The sequence below is a fragment of the Cardiocondyla obscurior genome, linkage group LG15 (genome assembly GCF_019399895.1).
Source record: "Cardiocondyla obscurior isolate alpha-2009 linkage group LG15, Cobs3.1, whole genome shotgun sequence".
Classification (NCBI taxonomy): domain Eukaryota; kingdom Metazoa; phylum Arthropoda; class Insecta; order Hymenoptera; family Formicidae; genus Cardiocondyla; species Cardiocondyla obscurior.
Genome location: NC_091878.1, coordinates 1,244,843 through 1,262,434, shown reverse-complemented (window position 1 = coordinate 1,262,434; position 17,592 = coordinate 1,244,843). Strand labels below are relative to the sequence as shown.

Genomic DNA, 17,592 nt, shown 5'->3' with positions numbered 1-17,592 from the left:
CTTTTTTTTTTTTTTAACGTACCTCCAAGAAGTGACATTTAATAGAATAAATAAATCGTACGTGAATCGATAATTCTGCAAACGGTAGCTTGAAATTGCGTTTCTCTTGTTGATAATCTAATAAAAAAATATTACAATGAGGTAATCCGTGCGTGACAATCGTCAACATATACCTATCGTAAATGGAAAGGGCATGTAAAAATAGATATTTTTGTAGAGCGGATTAGGGTTCGTCGAAAAGGTCTTAAAGCGTTACGATAAAGTTGCTATGTATATAACGATATCCCACAACATCGGACAAACACATGGCCGATGGGAATTTATTTTCTCACTGGATTGTGATACCGGGCTGAGGTTAGCTAGATACGTGAATAAACAATTTTAACATATGTTCCGTGTCACTTGTCATGCGATTTTGCAGGTAACTGATTGCAAACCCGGCAGCTGTTAGATTATATTTTTACATAGTCACGGAGGTATTATTTTATTGCCACTTTTACGCGTCAAAGCCACTTGCGAATATATACGTATTTATTATAAAATATACCTTAGAATATTATACTTATAGTGCATTTTACCGCTCGTTAGTAACGCGTACATAAAACACGTATGATCCATATAGAATTACACCGGACCGAATGTTTTATTTTCCGCTAAAATAAATTTGTATCGGCAGAATAAACGAATAACAATTTTAAAATCGAAAAGTGACCCCAATGATTCGGCAGTGGAAAATAATTTTTTTTTTTTTTTTTTAATAATTTACGAGATAGCCTGTTTATGGTAGCTGTGAGCTGTGAGACGCGTCGATTAAGAATATCATCGAGATAACGCGACGAGTAAAATCAACAGCTTTGAAATACACGCCACCAATTTTTATTTGATGTCGCCTGCCGAAAGAAATTGGAAACTTTGTCCGAGATCACATCGTCGGGGTACCACGGTTTTTCACATAATTGCAAATCAGGCCGCGTCAATTTTCCCTGACTACCGTACCGAGGAATATCGTGGATATCGGTAGATAGACGCCTAGACTCCTTTGGGTTGTGAGGATATGAAGCTAGGCGGGCGAAAGCGCAACTCCTCGGAAAGTTCGCGCTCACGGAAGCGGCACGATAAAGCCGTCAATTTTCACCCTCAATACCGTTTGTCTCCGGGAAAGAAAAGAGGAGTAAGCGCGGCGGAGGCGGCGGCCAAGAGAGAGCGAAAGCCCGTCGGAAGGCGAGAGACATTTATTACGACTTTAACTGGACTTTGTGTTTATTCAACGACTGTTGCTCTCGCTTACCGTCTCCCGTCGGTCCTCCCGAAAGTTCCGCAACACCAGCACGGACTTGGTGTATTCTCCAACCAACCTCTTCCCAAGGCGAAATTCCTGGCACGTAGTGCGACCGTCGGCTTCAACCCCTGTCACGCGAGCCACCCCTCGCGAGAGAATCTTTCACTTTATACGCCGTGGACAGCGATCTCGTTGGCTTCGATTCGTCTCGTCCTCGCGTCTCGTGGTCCCTCTGAATATCATTTTGTACCCGTCCACTTCTATCACCCTTTTACTCTTGTCGGATACGACTTTTTCCGACGTCTGATTTTTCTTTTCTTAATTTATAATATTTCTAACGTCACGTTGTTTTATAATTTAAATATATACATATATTTTTTTTTTTTTAACTTTAAAAAATTACTGAGAAACGGTTTGAAAAGAGATTACAAAATTTAGTACTTTCTCGCGTTTTAATTATATTATATTTTTGCAAGATAAGATTTAAATAACGGCAAGTATTGTAATCTTTCGTTCAACGATCGCAGACTTTCGCATTGCGCGTGCAGGAAAATCGTCCCATTTCTGTTTTCGCTTTGCGATCCCTCGTCGGCGCGAAGATTCGCGACGCGTAACACATCGAGCGGAAGAAACGGGCGCAACTTGGAGAACTCGACGTCCCGCGACGTCGGTGCGCGCGGGACGCAAAGTAAAGACAATCGCGTACAATTGGCACATGAAATTTAAAGGAGGGGGGCGACTCGTTGTACGGATGGAAAGGCCGGCGCGGCTCACTCAATATACCCGCGGTGTTCGAGCCCTTATTCTTTTCTCGTCCTTCCACCTCGCTGGAAATTTACATTTCCTCCCCCGTGCTACTGGAACTGTCTGTTTATCCCGCTTTCTTTTAAAGAGCCGCTGGTGGCTATACTTCCTTTCCCTCACCGCCACCCTCGTACTCCTGTAAATCTTCCTTCCGCGCTGCCGACCCCCTTCGACACCGCCCCTCGAAGAACCCGCGGCACCTCATCTCGCGCTACACAGAGACAATCCTCCATTTACGGCGTAGATTACGCTTCGTTGGCCGATAATCGAAAATATGCCATCGAATAACGCTCCGGAATTATTTGTAGCCTCCTCCGACCACCCTTTCCGCGATGAGACAATCAGCTCCGGCCGGAGGGTCGGGAGATCGTGAAGGGTCGAACTAGTTGACGGCACGAATTAAAAAAAAAAAATTATAGCAATATTATAGGAAAACGGGAAAAATTTTTTGTTCCACTGACTGTTGGATTATTAAAAGTCCAATGCAATGAACTACATTGTCGCTTAATTTCGAAATTATTGAACTAAAGATGATTTTTATTACAAACGGTCATCATTATTAATTTTTATAATTTAATAATAATTTGCCTACCAAGCAATATATTTTATTTTATTATCAAAGTTAGATATCTGTTTGCAATAAATGTTATTATTAAAAAGGATTAACAATTGCGCGAGCTTTAATTTACTAATAATTTCCAGCGTAAAATAATGGCGCCACCGCATAAAGTTGCACGAACTTTCTCTCTCTTTCTCTATCTCTCTCTCTCTCTTTATGCATCGCGGTGCCAGATCGTCATACGAGCGCGGAAGTGGAAATTTATTTAAGCCAAACTTTATATTCTCCTCGCCTCATTGTACACATTATCATTTAATTCTCCTATACGTTGCGTCGCGGCGCGCTCGACATCCGAGCGTAAAGGGCTAGAATTCATTTAATTCAAACTGCAGGTAATATATTTCCCTTATAAATATTACCGCCCCATTACGGAAAGCCGCCCCTCCCCCGCACCCGCTCGCACGATGCTTCGTCGCACCATCCGGTGGTTTATTAAAACATCCAATTTCGTATATTACCCCGCTGGCTCTTATCTCTCGCGACGGAAGCGCGTCTTTCGCGCGTGAAAGGCGGCAGATTTCTCTCTCCCGCGTGTGCCGTATCCCGCTATTCGTTGTGCCATTTCGAAAACGTCGCTCAATAAACGGCAGGAGGGATCAGCATTCGCGGCGGGACGTAATCCATGGATCAGATGCTGAAATCAGCGGGTAATTGACGCAATTTCTCCCACTTTCCCCCCTCCCCGTCGATGCGAGACCCATCCCCTCGCGAGTCGTTAGACCGGAAGGCCGACGCGAACGCCGCGGCGTGGGATCGCGAAAAACGGAGATAAGAAATATAAGAGAAAAAGAGGGGGATGTCGCCGTTAAGAGACCACAATCTCTTTTTCACGAATCGCAGCGTCGATTCGCCAACTTCGGCCCGTACCGCGCGACTCTCGGAAGAAGCGGACCTTTAATAAAGAGCTTAAGCGAGCTAAATAGAAACATTTTTCCGTCGGCTTGGCTCCCGCTCGCTTCCCGGCTCTTGGCTCCGTTGCAATGAAATGAGTCCCGGCTGCTCGTGCATAAGTAATCCGCAGATGAAGGTATCCCGGCTTCCATCTAGTCTAGCCCCTCCGCTTTCTTCTCAGAAAGTTACTACACCGACGTGTATCGCCCCCGTGGCCCTTTCAAATCCTCGTGCCGAGTCCGACCGCGCCGTCACGCGCCGCTGGATTCCAACGACATTGTTTAAAATTGAATATCGTGTGAAGAATCTCCACTTTTAATGTGCAGTCCGTATAACTCCACTTTAACTTCGGGCCGCGACGCGATCGTTTAGATCGTTATAAAAAAATAATATAACGGCGTTCTATTTTTGTTTAATTAAAAAAAAAGTTAATGAATATTTGTTGCAATTACATTAAGTTAAATAAAAAAAATTTGTTAGGACACAATTTAATCGGAAAATAGAGTAGAGCGTGAAACTTTCGAATACAAAAATTAACATAAAATTCTAAACGAATTCTTACGTCGATTGTAATTTACGGGACAATCTGTCGCGGTACTATGTGAAATCCCAAACAATCCACGTATCTCTTCGAGCTCCGTGACAAAAAAAAGGGAGGGTCGGGGGAAGGGGTGCAGGACCGTTAATCACGCTGGCAAATTCTTCGCACCACATTTTTCATTGACGTTCCGCAGAGCGGAGCCCGCGTGTCGGTGGCACGACGGGCGCACCAAGGAGGCAAAAGTGGCAACGCCAACCGTTGGCTGGCGCTCGAAGCCGCCTGTCGAGGGAAGGATTCAGTAATTATTCGCCGTAGGCTTGAAAAATTGCTGCCTAATCCTGGAATCGATAGTCCTATCGTAGCACGTGAGAGAGTAAAGAATAGTCGCACCCTTCTTCGCCCGCGTTCCCCTTTTTTTTTTTTTTTTTTCCACGAGGGTTGAAGATTGTCCTCTCAGAAGGAGATGTCGCGCGATATCGTATATAACAAGAGCACAATATTTTCTTCATTTATTGTCGGATAAGCGTATTTGCAAAAGAATTATCGTTCGAGCGGCACGGTGAATAATAAAAATACGGGATATTATTTTAATTATATATAATTAGTCTTTATAATTGATTAAAGAAAAAATTGTTTTATTGTTTTTTTTGTTACATTTACAATATGTTATTTAAAAATCGGTTTCGCGTCGTTTTCAAGATACAACATGAGCATGCGAATAAGTATAAAAGTGGTGAAAGTTTCGAGTGTTGATGGATATATACGCCTCAATGTACCCAATCATTCTCTTATTACAATATCGATATATTATTTTTATAACATGGCGATGTCGTGGGGTGCCTTTGGCCCTGTACTCGCCTCCCCTTTTCAGGCACAGTGGAGAGGGTGCTTTAGATTTGCAGAATCGTAGCTATCGATTTTAGGGTGAGCGTCCTTCTTCCCTCTCTTTCTTTATTTCAACGTAACGTCGAAGTTCTTAATTTCCATCGATAATATAACAATAAGACGCTCGAATGTTACGAATTTATTTAAAACAATTTAAAAAAAAAAAAAAAAAAAAAGAGAAATGGGAAAAAAATCGACAGATTTTGAAAACGCTTTTTAAAGTAACTAACGAAATTAGCTGTAAATCGATCTAAGCGCTAGAAGTGGCGAGCGCGAGTAGACGTTATCGAAATATCTTTCGCGTTAAGAACCCATCTATAAACGACCACGTCCGATCTCGGTTGCATATCGCGCAAACCAACACGCCCGTTCTTACACTTACTTATCTCCCTCGAATCCACATACTACATTTAGTAGCGCCGATAAACGTCCGCGACGTCTGGCAAGTTCCGCATCAAGAATCCCCGTCCGGATGCCTCCACTCTTCCCTGAAATTCTTCCTCGCCACGTCACGCGTACACGTACTCGCCCGACCTGTCGCGGCCGTACATAGGTATCTCGACGTGCACACATATATACCCCGAGACTGGATTAAATAGAGGACGAAGGATCTACCCTGGTAATCGGCTCGTCTCGCGAGCTTGCAGGGCGATGTATAATTTATAAAACGGCATTAAATTGTCTATGTCGCAACGGCGACAGCGGCGGCGGCGGCTTCTGGCTCGCGACGCTCTCTTCTTCAGGGGATATATACGAGTCGCGGTTGGATGGAGGTTGAATTTCGGGGGTGGCGTAGCGCAGGAGGACATATTAGCTCGACTTAAGGCGTGGCGTAATGATCTCCAGGCGAAGAAACCGTCTTATTCCGAGCTCGCAGCAGGCGCCGAAGGGGGTGGCTTCGCGGGGGCTGCGGGCAGTCAGGCGAAAATAAGTGCGAGCTACCCTCTCCGCGGGCACCCTTGATTGTGGGCCATGACTCCTCGCGCGGGGTCCTGCACTGCAGTATAAAGTAATGTCCTCACTGTTGAGGGAGAATGCGGCGGAGTGGAGCGAGAAAGAGATAGAGAGAGAGACGGAGGGTAAGCTTTAAAATCGGCATCAAACGCCGCCCTCGCCGCAAATTTTTATTCATTGACACTACACGGCTGAGCACCCTCGAAACTCGCAGGCTAAAAGGTAGAGGTTAAAGTAGTTCGTCCTCGTAGCGTCTTCTCGAGAACGGTAAATTATTCTTTTCGAACGGGATCGCTGCAAAATTGCACGCCACTTAAATGACGCGTTTTGATATAGGTACGCATAAATTTATACCATAAGTCTGTCATGATTCGCACGTTATCTCAATAAAGAAATTATACCAGCAGTATTTCATTTTCGTCGCGTTTAAATAAATCTCGCGAGCCCTTAAGTTATATTATTTATTGAGAAATATTAAGTACAAATTAGAATTTTCGCATCTCGTGACAAATGCGCGCAACAAAATCCGCGGGGTCACCGGTTAAGATCTATCCGCGGGTTAAGAACGTCGTTCTCGAAGACGGTGGGAGCAGTCCTTATAAATTCGGTGCAAATTTATGGCGCGCGCGAGCGCACGGAGCTATGGATCAAGCGTCGGGGCATCGGGGGGTGCTCGGGTTGGATTAGGGACGAAGTTGCAATTCACTTCGATATATTTACTGTGAGAACGGTCAGGCTCCAGGAGTAGCCCATCTAGGTATGGATGGACAGAACGGCGGTCGGTTTTTCCCCCTTTACCTTTTAGAGTAAATAAGGACCTTCTCCCGTTCGTGTAAAAACCGTGTATATTTTTGCCAGTAACACACGCACGTTCGCACAGTTGCGATCCCATACGTGCGAGCTTCCTTTCGGGTTTCCTCTGCCTCCGCAGTGATTTATGGAGTTTTCCTCGACTGGCAGCTTCATCCCTTGCCCTCGATTCTCGGATGTTCAGCAAAATGAGGGTATTTCCGCGATATGCGTATTATCGAGCGTGTCATGGCATTTGTAAGATATTACCTGCGTCTTCATCTCTGCTGCCGATACACATACATATCCCGGTACCTCTGAACCCGAATAATATTCATTCAAATTCGTAGTTAAAACGTAAAATAATTAATGTACAATATTTAATTATACATTTTAATGTAAATAAAATATTATTTATAATTTAAAAGTAATTCTCAATTATATATAATTTAATAGTAATTCTCAAAGATTCTCAATATTTAAAAAAAAAAAATTAAATTTAACAGTATATAATATTAAATAAAATTTTTTTAAATATATTAATTATTATACGTTCTCTCTTGTTAAAAATAATTTCACGTTGGAAGGATAAACAAGGAAACAGTTTCCCACGCGCGCAGTTAAGATCGTACGGCCGATTCTTCCGCAACGTGTTCTCAAAACGATAATTATTGACCTTTATGTCTTATCTGGATTTTAAAAAAGGAAACAATCGTAAAGTCTCCGTATGCACGTAAAGCCTAGTAAACCTCTTAAGCTTAACTGTAAAGCGTCCAAAGTTACCTTTTAGTGGGTGATTAGCAAAACCGAGCTCACCTTTTCAGGGGCCAATTACAGGAGATTTCGACATAATCCTATTACCTACATTAGCTCATTATTGCATAACTGTATCTGGTCGTATCAAGCGCTTAGTCGTGTACGTCTGGATTCCTGTAAAGGTCGATTTTAAGGGTCATTTCTAAACTCTCTGACTATTCGTCCTTTTTAATCTTTTCTCTCGGAAACGCAAGAGTCCCCCGGGTATTACATCTTATTAAAAGTTTTCGTAAAATATAAATATATATGATTTAATATTAATAAGTACGATCGATAACTTTTTTTCTATTTAGTTACTATCTCTGAATTAAAAAAAATTAATATATATATATATATATCGACAAAAATGTAGAAAAAGAAAATCTTATTTTACTTTTATTAAGATTAATAAATTCATATACGTGATATTTAAAAAAAAATTTGTTTTAATTGTTAGTTGAGAAAAATATTTATGCCGATCTTTTGCAGCGAATTTATTTTGCTGGAAAATCCGCGAATCGCGCAAGTATATTATATCGTTCGACGTATCCTTCGAGACAAACTGGCGGAGGAGGATTTGCTCCTCGTCGGCAAACCTTGCTGTTCTTATCTGCACGGGCAGAGATTTTATTTAGATCCCGCCGACTGCGCTATAAACGTGGAACGCTTCGGCCCGGCTGGCTAACCGGCCAATCATGCGGGGTAGGCGAGAGCGGGTGTTAAAGGCGTTAGGGCTATCCGGTGTCCACACCTCTGTTGTCAGCTAATGCCCGGCTATTGTGAGGGGTCGGCTCGTAAGCGTAGCGAATCTCCTCGGAAGGTGTTGTCGATGCCCTGTGGGGGGAAAAAGGAGTAGGCAAAAAGAACGGGATAGTACAAAAAAAAAAAAAAATCGGGAAAGACAGAAGAAGTCAACTGCGCCTCGGGTATTGGTGCGAGTTTTCACGGATTCCGAGCTCCGACGCCTCGCTTGTTCACCCCTCGGTGGCTATCGGTTGACGGCAATCCGACTAAATCTCTTCCACCATAAACGGCTAAACAAAGAGGTCCATTCTTCAGGAGCGGCAACCGCCACGGACTACCCTCGCCTCGTTTCGTTTCCCGACGGCTGCCCTTATCGGGCACTGTCCACCACTTACGATCATCCATCTGGATCACCTTCTTTTCTAAAGCGAAAAGCCCGAAGTTGCGAGATAGCGGCGCCGGCTATTGTTAGCTGGATTTTTTCGCGATACACCTACATCGTTTGCACCGATAAATCATCATTAATCCGTAGCGTTGATGACGAAATCTAATTCGACGGTTAAAAAGTAATCGATGTGCCGTTTTAAGTTTTCTTTCTAAGTTCGGGTTGAATTTCTTAGTATGGCAATTAACATTTTGTAATTTATTAAATGTTATTTAAATTAAGACGAGATATAGATTTATAAGTAAGATTTATAAGTATACACATCGAGTATTTTATTTCTATATTATCAAAATTAAATTTTAACGAAACACTTATTCTTTTCCGATTAAATAAGAAATTAATTTTTTTTTTTTAAGTCAAAAATAGTATAATCTCCTTTTAAATTATTTCTAATGAATAATTTACTTAAGATTACTGAAATATTCAGGTATCTGAAAAATGCACAGCGGAAGCCAAGCATTCGGCAAAGTTTTTGTCGAGTAAAAATAGGTTTTTCAAAAAGAACTCGCAGTTCTAGAATTTTATTTAACGGAATGCAGATAGATTTCTATCTATAGACAAAATTTTATACCGTGTAAAGTAACAATAAGATCTCGGGGTCTAAAAATTAGGCGTATATAACGGAGCTCGTCCTTCGAGCGAAAGTAATATCCGAAATTGAGTGATCAGACGAAGTTTTGGGCGAATGCCAGTGAACGAGATTTTAACGTCGCCGAGATACACTTCATATTTTAAGTTTCAATCGGGATATTTCGGATCGACGGCAACTGCAGATACAGGGGCATGGGAGGGAGGTAAAGGGGGGGCTGAACGGCGGTCGTAGGAGCGCGAGAGCAGTTGAAACAGAAAGGAAACCTTCGTATTTCGTGTAAGTGGGTATCAGCTCACGAGAAGACGGCGCGATTCTCGCAGGCGGAGGATAGGGCGAGAGAGACGAGACCGGAGAATGGTTCTCTCGGTACCATAATAAAAGAAGGCAGATTAATGCCTTCGGTCTTGAATCCAATCAACATTACTCCGACAATAGTCCGCCAGCCAATACCCATCTTACCCTGCTCGGACTGATATTATCAACAGCCCGCACCGCCACCCACCTCCTTTTCCGTTTCTTTCCGTACGACAATCGTCCCTTAACGTCTTTCTCTACCCTCGCGCGCTGCTTCTTCGTGCCGTCCCACCACCCACGGGTACCTCGCTCGCTCTCTTAATTCCACCAGCGGATGATAAGTATGCTAACAAGAGAACCATCGGCATGGATATAAGAAAGGGAAGGGGGCGGTAGGTGAAGGCGCCTTAAAGTCGAATTAACGCCACGCTCACATAAACGCCCATCGACTACTTCCCCTCCTCCTCCCCCTTCCCCCCGTCAATGTTAATGTCTACCAAGGGCCATTAGCCGATCGAACGCGAGTTGGGAGAGCCGATCGACGTTCACTCGGGCCGAACGCTTGCTACTTTCAGGCGGTCTCTTTAATCGTCGCTGCGATAAATCAGCTGCGAAAAATACGCGATACCACCGGCGGCTTTCGTGTCTTAAATGATGTATTTTATTTATAATTGCGTAACAGTTTCTACATGCAAATTATAATTTTATATACTTTGAAAACGAAAATTATTTACACGCTTTAGAAATTTAAGCACGCAAAAATATTTTCGCGAGAATAATTGAGACGTTCAAGGCGAAGACGACCACCGCAACGACGCAGTACAGTGGTCAGCCTACTTTTCTTTCTTCTTCTCCTCGTGCAAGGGGGACATTTCGGCAACCTATAAAGGAATGTTTTACGAGGGCGAGATAATGCGATGAAAGATGCGAACAGCGAGCAGTCATGCTTAAAGAGTGTGTGTAACCGGACCATCCGCCCTCCTTCTTTCACGGATCCGCCTGACCCCCGCGGTTCCGCGGCCCAAAGACGGGGGTGGGTGGTGGCGGAGGGTGGAAACGGCCGAGGAAACGGTCCGCCGACGGCGGTCCACGACCATAATATATCAATTCCGTATTCTAATGTCCGAGCGGTTAATCCAAAAAGCGTCGACGCTGCGGAAACCTAAGCGGTCGGCGCTCCTCTCGCTTCCTGGAGGGTGGTTGCCCTCTCCCTCCCCCCCCCCTTATTTCTGCCTCTCGCTTCAGACACCCTCCGTTATTCTCGAATGATCTCCGACTGGGCCTCCACTCCGTTTACTGTTCCGTCTATTCTCTTCTTCATTTGCACTTCTTTACGTTTTCTCTGCACTGTTCTCTCTCGTTCAATCCCCCCTCCCGCGTGTTCATTTCTTTGCAAGCTAAATAATCTTTTATTTTTCCTCTACAATCGTAACTATATGTACTGCTAATCCTTTCCGTACCGAGGATTCTCTCATTTTCTTCCCGTAGAAACGCGCGCGCGTGTATGTAAGTGTGCGCGTACGTATGTGTGCGCCTTATATCCCATTTTCCTTCGCTTTTCCTATTCTCGTGGTACGATCTGGGAATAAAGTCGGCTCCCCGCTTCGCTCCGCGATCATCCACGGAGCCGATGTCACGTATGCCGTTGATACACGCGAGATTCGGTGCCGGTAACGACGCTTAAACCCCTCCCGACCGCTCACGTCAGACCACGTAGATAATTGGGGAAACGCGTGTTTGCGGTCCCGCCGGGATATTCCGGTCTAAGGGATCATGTACGAAGCGGCTGTTCTGGTTGCGTACGCGACCGGGGGGATGGATATCGAGTTGTGCTTTTCGTGACGAAGCTTTCTCCGCACGGCTGCTGACGATAGCCGTTTTCCTCCTTAGATTCGAGGAAATGTGTTTATCGTGTCGCGCCGATACGAGACAGATGTAAATGTTTAGTTGGCTATCGTTCGTAACGTGGCGTTAAGGCAAACATAAATGTATATGGCGATGTTTATCGCGCTATACCATCACGATAAATATTTCCGCGTGAGCGGACGTGACGACGCATATGTTGCTGCATGCGCCCGCAGGTGTTTCCTATTTATTTACTGGCCACCGAAGAAACTCTTTCTTGTTTTAGAACTTTAGCGAAGCGAGAAAAACTTCGCGATGGAATTCTTACGTATCTTGAAATATTTCGCGGTAATTTACGCGAGATGATGCATCCCGTGAATCACCAGCAGTAGAGTTCGCGATAATGATTTAAGGAAAAATAAAATAATACTCGTTATTTAAAATCTAAATTATTGCTGATTAAACTATAAAATCGATTTCGCTAATTTTTTTTTTTTTTTTTTTTTTTTTCTACGTTTCACGGAGTGATTAATTGGCGGCATTATAAGTTCCAATAGCTGTAATCTATTAGTCTGAGCTGAATAATAGAACGAGGCAGCTATTTTTATTCTCGACGCGCAGCATAAATATTAATTGCCCCGGGGCGGAAAACAAACGAAGTTTGCCAGACGAAGACAGGAAATTTTCATTTTCTTAGAATTTATTGATAGATGAATGCATAATCTTTTTTCAGTGAACGAAGGAATGAAGGAAAAAGCCAGTTTTGCAATATGACTTTTGCCCTCCGTCGAATGATTGTTACGTGCTTCGTAATATTTGTATGCGCGACAAAACCGTGACAAGCGCATTATGAGCTCATAAAATAAACGTTTCAACGCTGATTGACTGCGCCTCCATGGACTTAGCGCCGTTCTCGAAGTTAAACGACGTAAAAAAAAAACAAAAAGGAAAGTAAAAAAAAAAAAGCGATGAGTAATCTGTAGTAAAATTCGTCGTTTCAACTCGTGCGACATAAAGTGCGTGGTAGATGCTCGCTTTATAGTCTCGTAATTTTCATCGTAATCGCCGCGAGCGACGTCTCCTCGCTGTCCTTCCGATACGGGAACGAGGAACAAAGCGGAATAATCGCAGAGCGGAAAAACCAATACGAGCCTATGCGCGCGGGGGGGAAAATTCGCAACGGTGTCGAGATACGCGGCGGGACGAGGGGGTGGAGAAGCACGACCGGTCCTCCGAGAGTGGCGCGCGAGAACTATTAAAAAGCGCGCGTCCGCTCAAATTCTCGCCGGCAGTAAATTACCCGAAAAAAGAAATAAGCGTGGTGGATCCGAGGCCCTCCTCTCGACCGCCTCTCTTCTTCCTACCCGGCCCTCTTTCGCCCTTGTCTCCATCCCGGCCAGCGCCGTGGATAGATCGTCGCGCGCTTGCTTTTCTAGGGTAAAAACCCCTCGCAGCGCGGCGAACGGCCGCGGTTCTGAGATAAAAAATTAGCCGGAGTTGCAAACGTTTCCACCTTAAATCATATATTTATCGCGACATTAATTCAACCCTTTTAGGTACCCTTTTTTCCTGGCCACTCCGCACGGAGACCGAAACGCCTCCGTTGGCCGACCCCTTCCACGTTTCTCTCTTTTTCAACGTCTCCTCTTTCACCGCTCTCTCCTCGGTTTCGCTTCGCACCCTCGTCTCTCTCTCTTACGCCACCTACAACGGACGACAGCCCGTTACCTCGCTAATTTCTCAGATTCAAGTATTTTTATGTACCGTCGCGCGAACCTGACGGGGGTAAATCCTCTCGTTTATTATTTAGTAGGGACGAACCGGACCCTCGACGGCCGTGTGTGCGTACGCGTATATATGCCGAAAGGACTTCAAACGGCCGTAAGCACGTGGGAAGACGCACGTTTGCCTTGTCGCCCTTTCCGGTTTGATGGGGATATATGAGGTCTCGTTATCTCTTCTTGCTTCGACTCTCCGCGATTATCCTCCTTTATGACTGGATTGGTAAATCGGTCGCTTCGTATATCATTTTCCTCTTTTACGATGCTTAATAACGAGTTGCAGCATTATTCTCCGTTAAATGTTATCTTCTCTGTATTTCTTTTCTTTTTTTTTTTTTTTTTCTTTTCTTTTTTATTCATCGAATAAAATTTAAATTGGCGATATATACGATCTAAATAAATTATATATTATATCTTCATTAAAATTTAAATATCCGCCAATTACTCCGTGTTCAAAATGAAACGTGTAAGAAAAGTTAAGAACATTATTTAACTTGGGATACTTTATTCCGTTCCCATGCAACCCTTTTATCGTTTCCGCCGCAGTAAGTGTGTACGTAAATTTTTTTTTATTTTTTTTTTTTCTTTCTTTTTTCTTTTTTTAAGCTCGTGGAAGCATGCATTCACACCTTGTGTTCGAAATATGATCTACAACCACGCCTGTGAGCAGTGGCGCAAGCAGGCCTTCAAAATTCCCAGACGCATTATCCACATTGAAATAGGAAACGAGGCGTACCCGGAGAACCTAGACCCATCGTTGTTTACTTAATAAATACATATTTAGTACATATACGACGTATATAAGCTGACTGAGCCGGCTGCGTCTATTTTTGCCTCCAGTTTTGTTGTCATAGGACCGACGGTGGGACTCGGTTCCCCTTCGCGTTTGCCACTATAAGGGCAGGCCCTGCATCTTCGACAATAGACGACTGAAATTGTGAATCGCTTCGAACGCTGCTGATAGTCCGGCGCAGTATCGCGGGGAATCCAGTAAAGTCACTCGCGGAACTTCCTTCGCCGCGATGCCGCGACCCGTGGATTAAAGGCGCGGGCTGTGCGGCGCTTACGTTGTTAAAGCTACCCTTCTACGGCCCGCTTAATAAGAATTTTATGTACCGAGGCGTATAATACCGGCTATATCCGTTTGCGCCGTTAACCATCCGCCTAGAATTTTTGCAGAATTTATTTTTATATTACGCGGGCGCTCTCTAAAACCCCGCGCGCGCAGAACGTGCGAGTCGAAGGCAGCGGGAGGCACCGCCGCGGAAAATGCGATGGGAAACTCGCGTTACGCCGCCCGTCCGGATTTTCGACGGGAATTTATGCAGGTTAGTCGTCCCGACTTCGACTTCGGCTTTGTGTTATTTATTCAAGTGTTCCGTAAAACAGGTCTCTATTAAGTTTCACAGCGAAATATTAATAAGTTTAATGGCGTTAGAACGTTCAATTTAGTTTTTTGGGGATTTTCGAGTGATCTAACTTACATATTTGCCGCTGTTCTTTTTTTTTCTTTTTCTTTTATCATATAAGTAAAAATATATTTAAATATTGCGTCACGCATTATTAGTATAACACAGATTGACGTTATTATAATTTCATCTCCAGCCTAGAATCGCCGCATAATAATAAATCCGAACGCGAAACTAGTGTTGTAATAATTCTTAATTTGAGTATCTTTTTTTTTTTTTTTTTTTTTTGGAGGAGTCTCACAAAGAGAGACAGAGAGAGAACGTAGGCAAAGAATTGCAGTATTGCTCTACATCGTGTAATTGTCGAGTAGCCGAGGCAACGAGTGAAAGGAATATTTAAGGACACACGTCATTTCGAGGAACATTTTGTCCCCCCATTTCCGGCTTGCCTGTACAAACTCGAAGCCGGTGGTTCAAGTTGCGTCAGGCAACACGTGTGTACACGCGTATTTATCGCTCGTGTGTACCGCCTCTCGTACGTATATACTCAGCTAACTAAAGAATAGGATTTCCATACCTGTACCGTCCACTTCGTTTCTTTTCGCGAATCGCGGAGTAAAGCTGTAAGGTGCTTATCGTGAAGTGCGTAAAGAGGGTTAGTCTTCAATGACGCGCATGATGCGTCGTTTATACATAAAGATTGTGTTGTTAAAAGCTGTCTGTACGCGAGCCACTTAAAGGTACTCGGAGGAAAAATCCTTTTTCTTTTTTCCGATGGTTGACGACTGCTGATTTTCGACCTCGCACCTTTTTGTAAGATACGACAACTGACCAGCTTCGAAAAGACTGTCGATCAAAACTCGTATAATATTTACTTTCATAAAAAGAAATAAAATAAACGAAAAAAAAATCTTGAAAAGATGAAATTTTAGCACTCGTTATATGTGCATAAAAAATATCTTAAAAGTATTATTTATATTTTAATTATTTTTTTTTTTTTATGTTTCTAATAAATCAGACAGAATTTTTTAACAACATTTCGCGACGCCATACAGCAGTCTTATGCAAAAGTGTTGAAATTTTCGTACTTAAAACTGCGAGGAAAACTTTATATTTCTGTTCGTTCGCTTACCAATTGATTGATGATAGGACTTTGGCACGTTAACTCTAGTTCGGAATAATCATAGCTATTCCCACAACACGCACGTCAAAAATATCCGAGAAAGACGCACTTCGACCGTTTCCTTTCTCTACAATCCATAGAAGCGTCCCACAAAAAAAAAAAGAAAAAAAAAGAAAAAAAAAAAAAAAAGAAAAGAGGAACCTCGAAGATCTCTTAGGGCCCCGCTGGCACGTAATCTACCGACTTCGGCGACAGTGTGTGACGAGTCGGCGATGTGAGATGCGCGGATATAGAAGAGGAGAGCGAGAGAGAGAAGGAGGAAAAGAGAAAGAGAAGAAATAGGGACATGAACAGAGAATGAGAGTAAGAAGGAGAAATGAACATATGGTAAGGCGAGTCAGACCACGACGTGCCGCGTATGATGTAGTCTGGCGGCGGCGGGGTCAGGGACGCGTTGAAGGGTGGGTGTCTAAGCGGGACGAGGGGAGAAAGTCTTTGGATGTGCCGCGTAGAGGGGACTAAGCGGGAATACGGGGAGAAGTATGGAGGCGCGGAGAAGAAGGTAGGGTACACACATTGAGCGGAGGACTGCGGCAGCGGGGGCACGAGGGGTGGGAGAGCTGAAAGCAGGCCTGTTGGTTGGTTTCAACTATATTTGTTTATATTTACACAATAAGCAACAGCCCCGCCGCCCCCGCCGGTCGAGCTGCTTGGTATGCCTGTGCCGCTTTTAGTGTTTAGTCCTCGGTCTACTCGGTCGGCGTGCTAACGTTGGCTTTCGTCTTCCGCGCGAATCCGACGCACTTCTCCTGCCTCTCCCATTTTTTTTTTTTCTCTTTTCAAATCCTTTTCGCTAATTTTTATTCCACGTTTCGCTCCTTTTGTTCTTCGCCGTTGCTGTCCGTCGCGCGCTGTTTGTAAGGGGTGCGCTTTTCTTACCCCCCTCGTCCTCGCGCTCTTTCTCCCTCCCGTTCCCTTGCCGCCGCGAGTGACTGGAGTTTCGCGGAGGAGATTCAAAGTTCCGCTTTCTGGATGCAGTGCGAGAAACGTGTATAGCCGGCGCCTTTCGTCAGGCGCAATCCCGGAGTGGCGACTCCTGTCGCCGTTAGGTTTCCGCGTGTGCACACCGGATGTTTACAGTGGACGTAGGCGCGGAGTGTTTGCGACCCGCGTACGCGCCACGTCGTTCCGCTTTCGTGACCGGAAATGCCGCTCGCCGGGTGAAGCGCTTTTGTAACTGTGTCGCCGTTCTGCGACCGCCGCGAGATTTTCTCGCCGGAGAGGGTGCCGCCGTTAATTCCCATGGACTGCAGCGCGCCCAACAGCAGGTCGAAACAGATGTAAAGAATTTTGATTAAATCTTTGGCGGCGCGAAACATTAATTAAGAATTAATTAAACGATCGTCTTAAGTGACTTTAGGCGTGACGTAATCTTAATCGCGACTGTCGTCGTGAATAATCGACGATGCGAAGTGGGCATTAATTATAGGATGCATATATTATCATTTTACGAAATACTCTTCGGAGCGTCTCTTCTAGCCGTGGAATTCGTAATAGCTGGCCGATAGTTTAATTAATGGGTTGCATTTCGCGCGCGTAATTATTTCTTTCCCGAGAGAGTGGGAAAATAACGCTTTCCGATTTAGCCCGCCGGTAAGACGCGTTGTCAAAGAGTATATATTACGTAACCAATATGTCCCGAATTAATTAATACGCTAATAATTATTTATATATAATTTAGAATTTATTTTCCGCAAGTGCGAACGTAATACGGCCCGTGAGATTAATTTATTTCTTTATTA

General features: G+C 44.1%; 1 protein-coding gene across 18 annotated transcripts in view; it reads left to right on the top strand.

Annotated features, from left to right (window-relative positions):
• The window catches only part of Foxp (forkhead box P), a 244,442-nt gene that overhangs the window by 133,936 nt on the left and 92,914 nt on the right, over positions 1-17,592 (top strand). For 3 of the 18 annotated variants that reach the window (XM_070667142.1, XM_070667132.1, XM_070667126.1), the window contains exon 1: positions 16,546-17,130. The exons of 9 other annotated variants lie outside the window; for them this stretch is intronic. In XM_070667142.1, the coding sequence (XP_070523243.1) occupies positions 16,921-17,130 (210 nt within the window). In that variant the 5' untranslated portion in view covers positions 16,546-16,920. Of the gene's footprint in view, positions 1-16,544; positions 17,131-17,592 lie in introns of those variants that run through there. 6 more of the 18 variants (XR_011546695.1, XM_070667131.1, XM_070667127.1 and 3 more) reach the window with 3 other exon arrangements.